At 39.0% G+C, this 9,831-nt stretch overlaps 1 protein-coding gene and 1 long non-coding RNA gene across 3 annotated transcripts; both read left to right on the top strand.

The window, feature by feature from the left end:
* The first annotated feature begins 2,594 nt into the window (after nucleotides 1–2,594).
* LOC137830014 (uncharacterized) lies at nucleotides 2,595–4,177 on the top strand. 2 transcript variants are annotated; one of them, XR_011084128.2, is made up of 4 exons: nucleotides 2,595–2,899; nucleotides 3,259–3,429; nucleotides 3,646–3,680; nucleotides 3,777–4,177. It is a non-coding gene; the product is annotated as an uncharacterized LOC137830014 (long non-coding RNA). The 2 variants fall into 2 exon arrangements; XR_016523509.1 differs by having other exon boundaries at nucleotides 3,292–3,429.
* Nucleotides 4,178–5,642: 1,465 nt separating this feature from the next.
* On the top strand, nucleotides 5,643–7,016 carry LOC150025899 (uncharacterized). Its single transcript, XM_090304809.1, has 3 exons — nucleotides 5,643–5,941; nucleotides 6,113–6,372; nucleotides 6,532–7,016. The coding sequence occupies exons 1-3, from the start codon at nucleotides 5,643–5,645 to the stop codon at nucleotides 7,014–7,016; spliced, it is 1,044 nt and encodes a 347-aa protein (XP_090160935.1).
* The last annotated feature ends 2,815 nt before the right edge of the window (nucleotides 7,017–9,831 follow it).

Below are 9,831 nucleotides of genomic sequence, written 5' to 3' on the forward strand. Positions count from 1 at the left end.
TGACCTCCACCTGGTCACCAGCGAACCCATATAAGCACCCTCCATAGGGCCTTAGCTGGTCAAGGGGCAATTCCAGCTGCGTGAAAGTCGGTCAGAACATCACGTCTGTCGAGCTTCCTTGGTCCACCAGAACTCTGTGGACCTTCCTCCCTGCTGTGACCAACGAAATGACTATGGGATCGTTGTCATGAGGCACAACGTCCCGAAGATCCTGCTTGGTGAACGTAATATCCACTTCCGGCGAGTGATCTTCAAACATGTCCACTGTCATCACCGATCGCGCATACTTTTTCCTCTGCGATGCAGTGCATCCACCACCTGAGAAACCCCCTGCAATGGTGTGGATCTCCCCGTGGATAGGCATCTCGTGTTGCTGGGCTTCTCCACCTGCTGGCTGGGAACTCGACGCTCCCCCCGTCCTTCTATCCAGCAGATAGTCATTTAGGAACCCGCTCTTAACCAGATCGTCGAGCTGATACCCCAAAGACAAACACGAGTCCAAGGTGTGGCCAAAACATTGGTGGAACTCGCACCAGGCGTCCGGCTTTGACCCCAGCACCTTGTCGCCCACCTTCTCGGGCGCCTTCAACCTAGCAGATATGTTAGGGATAGCGATCAGGTCCACTAGTCCCATGACAAATTTGTGCTTAGGCGGGCGATTGTACTCCCAGCGTGCTGGTTGCTGGCGTGATGGTTGTTGGCGCGCTTGGCTTCTTCCCTTGTTTCTCCTGTCGTAAGGATGGCGAGTCCTCTGGTCTTTTCTGGCCGCCGTCGCCGTTTCCAGCACCCTCTGCGGCTGGATCCTGGTCTGGGCGCGTGGCCTGGCGGGAGCCACGCTGCCTCTCTTCTCGGCGACTTCACTCTCGTCGGCGATGTGGGCCACCGCAAGTCGCCTGACTTCAGCAAACGTCGCGGGATGAGCCCTAATCAAGGCCTCGCAGAATGGCCCTGGCTGCACGCCCTTCTTGAAGGCATAGATCAGCATTTCTTCATCCTTGGCCGGCGATCTGACCATCTGCGCTCCGAAGCGATTGAGGTAGTCTCTGAGGGACTCCCCATGGTATTGCCTTATATCAAACAGATCATAGGACACCCTGGGCGGTGCCTTATTCACAATGTACTGCTCGACAAAGATTTTCGAGAACTGTTGAAAATTGGTTATGTGGCAGTTAGGCAGGCTCACAAACCACTCCATCGCCGTTCCCTAGAGCGTACTCACGAACATCTTGCAGTAGACGGCGTCTGACCCTCCCGACAGCATCATCTGCGTGTGGAACGTGGTCAGGTGAGCCTCTGGATCCTCCACGCCGGTAAAGACAGCCTTAACCGGAACCACGCTCGTGGGAATAGGCGTGTCGGTAATCGCCTGAACAAAAGGCATTGGGAAGACACGAGGTGGCGTCGACGGCGCCACCTCTTCAGCAGAAGAACGTCCTTGCTGCTCCTGAAGAGCTCGACGCAGCTCCTCAGTTACCTTGCTGAGCTCCTCGTTCCTGGCGCGAGAGGCGACCAGGTCTTCATGTATCCTCGCCTGCTCTACGCGCGAGGCTTCCACAGTTGCCTGCAACGAACGCATCATTTCTGCCATCTGCGCCATGGTCATGGCGGCGTCGCCTTCAGCAGCGACAAGCGCCACGGGACTGGAACGATTGCTTCTCATTTTTCTCATTAACTTCAGCGAACCACAAGAATACAGCAAACAACGCTTCAACCACGATCGAATCACCGATCAATCGGAGAAAACTCAAGAACTGCGCAAGAACTCTAGAACACCGCAAACCTTCGAAGAAAACCACAACTTCACCAAAAACCACCGTTTTCCCGCAGACAACCAAACAAGCGAAAGAACTCGAACTTCCACCAAACAGATTGCGCGCAAGCAACAGAAGACCTCACTCCACCGATCGAAAGCCAAACAAACGGTACAAAACGCAAACTCACCGAACGAAATTCATGCAAACCGTGAACGATGGTTGCACCAGCACACAACCACGCAGAAAACTTCGTAAACCTCCAAGAACCCACGCTGTGGATGGGAGCAAGTTTTACACGGCCCCACGGTGGGCGCCTGATGATCCTGCCTGTTGACCGGAACGCTGGAGAATGCCTCGTCAAAGGATCGACGTGCGCACCGCTTCTCACCTCCGTTTCTTTCCGGGATCTACTTCAAGAACCTGCAAAGAAACAATACGGCGCCGCTGCGGCCGATCGCACTCCGACGCTCAAGTCAGTGACGGTATCACCAAATACTAAGAACAAGAACCGTGCAAATCCTCTCTCACAATCAACTCTATCACTCGCAAGCGTAAAGTGTATGAACTGAACGTGCGTACCTCAGAAAGTTCGTTAAGAGCTCTTATATACCTGGTGGTTTTCTCTCTCCTGGCAGTTACAGACTTGGACACGTGGCTCGTATCCAACTGTACACGTGCCATCATCTTGAGGCTCCCTGACTTGGCGCTGCTTCTACTCTCATTTTGGCTAAGTTACTTATGCATGGTACTGCCCAGTGCATAGCTAACTTAGGAGTGCGATCTCTACTGGAACTGGCGAGTTAGGGGTTTTCATACACCTTCCCTGTGGTCTTGCCGGCCGCCTTCATAACCTGCTGCTTCTCCTTCATCTTCGGCGATGTGCTTGCTCTGGCGATCTCCTATGCCTAGGTCGCCTGAATCTACATCTGGCGACTTGATCTTTAACCTGTCGATCGCCTAGTCTGGTAAGCTGGAAATCGGAACACGCCAACTTAACAACTGGCGACTACACGTGCCCCCCGACTTCCTTCCCTTCTGCCAACCTGGCGCCTTGTCAACACGCCTATACTGTAAGAGGATGCCACGTCATCACACCCGACCACCAGGGCGGTACACAAATCGTAATGCAAGAAGTAATATATCAGGTACAACAAACTACTCACCTCTCATTATTGATTTCTATATGATTTGTATTTGTATTTGTATTCTTATATTTTGTATACATTTGTATATCATATGAATATAAAATCTTAAATCCAGTTCAAACAACGTCTGAGTGAAAAAATTAAAGTTATGTTACAAGGTGAATAAGTTTTTTGTATGCGATATTTTTTTTTGACAATGTAGCACAGTGAGAAAATTAAATGGCAGATATATGATGTTACACTTGAGGTTAAAATGACTCTAAATCATTAATATTCACCATTATTCTCATGAACTTATATATTATTTTTCTAACGAGTTGTTGTATGGAGTATTTTACGTGATTTAATCATTTTGACAGTTATCGTAGATCAACATAATTCACAAAATGCAGGAATGAAAAGGAAAACTATACTTGCTTCGAAAATAATGAAGAAGAAACAAAAAGTTTCAAGAACTAGCATTGAAGGTGAAACTGAAAATTATTCACAACTGTCAACACTTGAGTTCAATATGACTCAAAAAATATCAGGTATAATAAGTTTTATCCCAAACATATTCAATATCTCTTTGTTTGTTGTGCAATAACAAATATAAAATAAGTAAGTATCCAAATGTGTAATTTATATTACAAATCATATTTCATATATAATTGTATATAAGTATAAGTGTATATAGATTTGTATCTACAATCATTGTCGTTTAATTAATTAATTAATTTATATTGAATAAATGCAACTGATAACAGGTTGAATAGGATACCTTTATCTGGGATAAGCAATGGTAAGGTTAACTCATATATATTGTTTTTCAACATGTTGTTGTAGGGAGTATTTATACTAATTATTTGTTTTTTACGTGATGTAACTACTTTTACAGTTAGCCTAGATAAACAAAATTCACGAAATGCAAGAATGAAAAGGAAACTTATACTTGCGCAGAAATCAATGAAGATCAAACAAAAAGTATCAAATACTAGCAATGGAGGTGAAAGTGAAATTTTTTCACAATTGTCGACAATTGAGATCAATATCAGTCAAAGCATGTCAGGTACGATAGGTTTAATGCAATAAATATTCACTATGTCTTTCTTTGTTGTGCAATAAGTGTATATAAGTAAGTACCCAAAGGTGTAATTTTTATTACAAGTCATATTTCAGCTATAAGTGTGTATAGAATTGTAATTGAATTAATTCGTCATTGAAATAATTCATTGATTTATATTCGATAAATGTAGCTGATAACACTTTCAATTGATTACCGTTATCTGACATAAACAATGGTAAGTGTAACTTATATAATTTTTTTCCAACATGTTGTATGGATTATTTGTACTAATTATTTAGTTTTCACGTGATGTAATCTTTTTTACCGTTATAGTAGATAAACATGATTCACGAAATGCAACAATGAAGAGTTATATAGTTGAGCAGAAATCAATGAAAAAGAAAGAAATAGTCTCAAAACTACCCACCTCTCATTATTGATTTCGATATGATTTGTATTTGTATATTTATATTTTGTATACATTTTTATATCATATGAATATAAAATCTTAATTTAAGTTCAAACAACGTCTGAGTGAAAAAATTACAGTTATGTTACAAGGTGAATAATTTTTTTGTATGGGGTCTTTTTTTTTTACAATGTAGCACAGTGAGAAAATAAAATGGCAGATATATGATGTTAACACTTGAGGTTAAAATGACTCTAAATTATTAATATTCACCTTATTCTCATGAACTTATATACTTTTTTGTAACGTGTTGTTGTATGGAGTATTTTATGTGATTTAAACATTTTGACAGTTATTGTAGATAAACATAATTCACAAAATGCAGGAATGAAAAGGAAAACTATACTTGCTCCGAAAATAATGAAGAAGAAACAAAAAGTGTCAAGAACTAGCATTGAAGGTGAAACTGAAAATTATTCACAATTGTCAACAGTTGAGTTCAATATGACTCAAAACATAACGATAAGTTTTATCCCAAACATATTCAAATTTATTTATCACAATTACGTGCAACGTAAACGGACCTGAAGTACGTGATTTAGTTTCCTCAAAAGGTTGTGCAGCATCTGAAAGACCCGACATTGTGTGTAGGGTATTTAGAATAAAGTTGGATCAAATGATGACTGATTTAAAAAAAATGAATTCATTAGCAAAGTTAATGCGGGTAATTTTTATTTTTTTTTTGCGTCTCATACATATTACTATTATTTCATAAGTTATGAGATCTAATGTTCAATTCCTTTACTAATGTAGGCATGTACACAGTTGAATTTCAAAAAAGGGGATTACCACATGCACATATATTATTGTGGTTAGACAGTGCAAGTAAGTTGTTAAATCCCAGAGACATTGATAAAGTAATTTCAGCTGAATTACCTCATGCAGAATTGTATCCTAAATTGGCAAAGACAGTTAATGCATTCATGATACATGGACTGTGTGGTCCCGCTAGGTTTAGCTCACCTTACATGAAAGGAGGTAGATGTTCTAAATTTTATCCCAAAATATTTACATTGAGCACTACTATTGATCAAGATGGTTATCCATGTTATAGACGTAGAGATATTGGTATATTCATATAAAAGAATGGGATTAAATTAGATAATAGAAATGTTGTCCCATATAATCCATTGCTTATCATGAGATATCAAGGCCATGTTAATAAGGAATATTGCAACAAATCCAACTCAATCAAGTATTTGTTTAAATACGTCAACAAAGGTCCTGATATGGCAAGTCTTAAAATCACAAAGTCTGATGAAGACTCAGTTATAGATGAGATACAACAATTCTATGATTGCAAATACATATCTCCATGCGAAGCAACTTGGAAAATATTTGGGTTTGATATTCATCATAGATGGCCTCCTGTTCAAATATTAACCTTCCATTTATTCTGTGAGCAAGTTGTGCTATTTAAAGATGATGATGAAATTGATGATGTCTTGAAGAATAATGAAAACAAGAATACTATGTTCTTAGCTTGGTTTGAGGCTAATAAGAAATATGTTGAAGGGAGAACTCTGATGTATGCTGATTTCCCTACCAAATTTGTTTGGATGGCTTAACAAAGAGAATGGAAACCAAGAAAAAACTAATTTAGCATTGGAAGACTTACCTTTGTCCCTCCAGGCTCAGGTGAATTGTATTATTTGAGGATATTGCTAACAAATCAAACAGGTTGTACTGATTATGACAGCATAAAAACTGTTAATAGCGTAACTTATAAGACGTATCAAGAAGCTTGCTTTACAATGGGCCTATTGGCCGATGATAGAGAATTTATTGATACAATTAAAGAATCTAGTTGTATTGCTTCTGCACAACAACTGAGAACTTTGTTTGTTACGCTGTTAATGATGAATACAGTGACTAAGCCTGATGAAGTATGGAGATGTACTTGGAAGTTACTATGTGATGATGTTGTATACAAAAAAAGGAGAGAGATTAACTTACCAGGTATAAACGAAATGCTTATGTCAAAGTTAAATTATAATTCAAAGCTATGTAATTTCTGCTTATATTTGTATGCTTTAAATCAAATGTCTAATATAATGTTTTTTCCAGGCCTTCATATTGACGATTCTGAATTGCATAATATTTGTCTTTGACAAATAGATGAATTATTAGTTTCAAATGGTAAGTCTTTAAAGGATTTCAGTTGTCTACCTCAGCCTATTCGATCAAATTCATATATTTTGGAAAATAGATTTCTTATTGATGAACTCAGTTATGACAGAACAACCATGTCTGAAATGCATGAATCACTATATACATGTCTTACTGCTGAACAACTGAATGTATATGAAAATATAATGATAGTAGTACATAATCAAGAAGGAGGTTTTTTTTTCTTATATGGATATGGTGGAACAGGAAAAACATTTATGTGGAAGACATTGTCCAGTGGAATCAGATCTACAGGAATGATAGTATTAAATGTTGCTTCAAGTAGGATTGCTTCTTTATTGCTTCTTGGTGGAAAAACAACTCATTCTACCTTTTGTATTCCACTAATTATAAATGAGGAATCAACTTGTAACATAATTCATGGAAGTCTTCGTTCTAAGTTATTGATTGAGACAGTTGATTATATGGGATGAAGCTCCAATGATGAACAGGTTGTGTTTTGAGGCATCCGATAGAACATTAAGAGATATTATGAAGGTTATAGATGAATAGAACAGTAAGAAGCCTTTTGGTCAGAATGTTGTTGTTCTGGGAGGTGATTTTAGGTAAATTCTGCCTGTTGTCAAAAAGGGATCAAGATACAACATTGTAAAGGCAGCTATAAACTACTCTGAATTATGGAAACACTGCAAAGTTTTTACACTCTTAGTGATGTGATTCCACTAGCACAATTAGAATGATTCTTGACATTCTTAGGAATCATCTTGAGTTGGTTAAGAGCTAGGCACTTTATCATAGAAATGGATCAAGGTTCTATGAACAAGAACTCACCAAAACTAGTGCCAAAACACAAACTCATATAGAAGATCCAATTATTGTCAAATTGAACCAACAAAAAGAGGTAAAACTTAAATCCACCGAATAGAATTGGAAGGGAAGCAAACTGAACCGAACAAAATGTAAAAGAAAGGCATAGAACTGAAAATACTTGCTGGAAAAAGAAAAGTACCGAACCAAACACAAAGAAAAAATAAGAACAGCTGCTGGAAAACTTAAAAACCGAACCAAAAACAACAAGGAAACAAGCTAAGACAAGGAATTAACAAAGAAGAAAGGAAGGAGAAGAGAATTGCTCATGAAGATGGATGAATGATGAATGATCACGCCACTAGAAGTGTGGTTGCTCCTAGATGAGTGTGCTGCCGCCACTTGAGGACACCATGGATCCTTCAAGATAAGACTAGAGAAGAAGGCTCAAAAGCTCTCCAATGCTCACTCCAATTTTGAGTATAGTTTCTTTAGATAAATTCCAATCTGAAATTTACAAAGAGAGCACCTCTATTTATAGCCTAAGGTGCTGAAATGTAAGCTACATAAATTCAAAAACTCCCTCCTAAAAAGCTTCTAGAATTGGCGCCTAAAACAAAGCATGAGGAAGGTGTGACCTCTTCCTTCACTTTGGCACCTCCTTTTCTACTCCTACACCTATCTACTAACACACACCCCCTACGACTCCTAACTAAAGACTAAAAGATGCTTTAACAATAGAGGTTTCTAATGTTTCCCTCTAAGCACCTTCAAACAATATTATTTATTATTTAAAACTTGGCCTTGCCCTTCATAGGATGGACTTGAGCTTGGGCTTGGGCTTTGGGCTTGGGCCTCTCTTTATTTTATGTCTTCTTTTAATTTTGAGAAGACTAGAAGGAAGAACTTCAAGTGTGATGGTGAATTGCCTCTTCCTTCATTAATAAAAACCTCCTTTACTTGACTCTCATCATACTCCCCGAGTTGGAGAGAATTCGTCCACGAATTCTGAATCCCTGCATATAACAAAGTCAGTTTACTTTTACAATCAAAAGTGTAAGAAAAAGGAAGACATGACTTGGCAGATGGAACCAAAGGGATTGCAGAAAAGGATGTCCTATAAATCGACCAAGTTGGAAAAATTTGTTTGGGAATGATGATGTTTTTTGGAAAAAGACCTCTTAAATGGTGAAACCCATTAGGAGGTATGAAAAAATCATCCCTAACATATTTTAACCAAGGTGGTGTTGAAATAGGAACCTTGGGTAAAGAAAAAGATAAAGAAGAAGAAGACCTTGGAGGGTCCATTTGAGGTATAGCACGAGTCAACATGATGGATTTAGAGGAGAAAATGGTGTGACTCGGTGTAGTACTTACTTCTTTTTCTTTCTCATTTTCTCTTTTAGTTTTCATTTTTATTTGGTCCTCATGAACCTCTTTGGGAGAGAGGGGTTTTAATATAACCTTGCGCCCTAGGAAGGAAAAAGACATTGTATTGGATAGGCCATCATGTAAAACATGTCTATCATATTGCCAAGGCCTTCCTAAAAGAAGATGAGATGCTTCCATGGGCACAACATCACATAAAACCTCATCTTTATACTTTCCTATTGCAAAGTTAATGAGGACTTGTTTATTCACCATGATTTCACCTACTTCACTCAGCCATTGTAATTTGTAGGGCTTGGTATGTGAGACAGTGGGTAAGGCTAACTTCTCCACAACTCTTGTACTAGCCACTTTAGTGCAACTTCCCCCATCAATAATCAAGGAACATAACTTGTTGTTGATAAGACATCGGGTGTGAAAAATATTTTCTCTTTGAGTATCATTCAAAGATTTTGGAATTGTGCCCAACATACGTCTTACCATCAATAAGTCACCTTCACAAGGACTATCACTCTCATTTTCACTTGATGGTCTAGAAGGTGAAGAATGCCTAGGTGAATTGGAATCATGCTCACTAACTACAATGTCTTCATGCATGTACATACTTCGTTTAGAAGGGCAATTAGCAGCAATGTGACCATATCCCAAACATTTAAAACACTTTTTACTAGACGATTTAATTGGGGATTTAGGCCTAGAAGTAGATGGCGTAGGATCCTTGGGTTTGAAAGAAGAATCTTTGGAAGGATGTTTAGAAAAAGAATTTTTGTTTCTCCAAGACTTGGAGTAGTATCCATCATTGGAAGCATTTTTGAAAGAGTTTTTCTTAGCAAGTTGGGCTTCCACCTTCATTGCAAGATGAACTAAAGAGCCCAATGATGAACACTCTTGTAACTCAACAATGTCTTGAATATCCTTCCTAAGACCACTCACAAACCTAGCAATCATAGCTTCCTCACTTTCCTCTAATTCAATTTTAAGCACAAGCGTTTCTATCTCTTTATAATATTCATCCACATTTAGCGTGCCTTGTTGAAACCATTGGAGTCTCAACATGAGGTCTTTCCTAAAATGTGGGGGCACAAATCTAGC

This window comes from Phaseolus vulgaris, chromosome 7 (genome assembly GCF_051622355.1).
Source record: "Phaseolus vulgaris cultivar YP4 chromosome 7, ASM5162235v1, whole genome shotgun sequence".
NCBI classification, from domain to species: domain Eukaryota; kingdom Viridiplantae; phylum Streptophyta; class Magnoliopsida; order Fabales; family Fabaceae; genus Phaseolus; species Phaseolus vulgaris.

What these genes read in the sequence shown, in the direction of transcription:
- LOC150025899 (XM_090304809.1), top strand. Translation starts at nt 5,643, where the DNA reads ATGGCAAGTCTTAAAATCACAAAGTCTGATGAAGACTCAGTTATAGAT. An exon ending in GTTGAAGGGAGAACTCTGAT is followed by an intron (nt 5,942 to 6,112) that starts GTATGCTGATTT and finishes TGATTATGACAG; the next exon opens with CATAAAAACTGTTAATAGCG. An exon ending in GAGAGAGATTAACTTACCAG is followed by an intron (nt 6,373 to 6,531) that starts GTATAAACGAAA and finishes TTTGACAAATAG; the next exon opens with ATGAATTATTAGTTTCAAAT.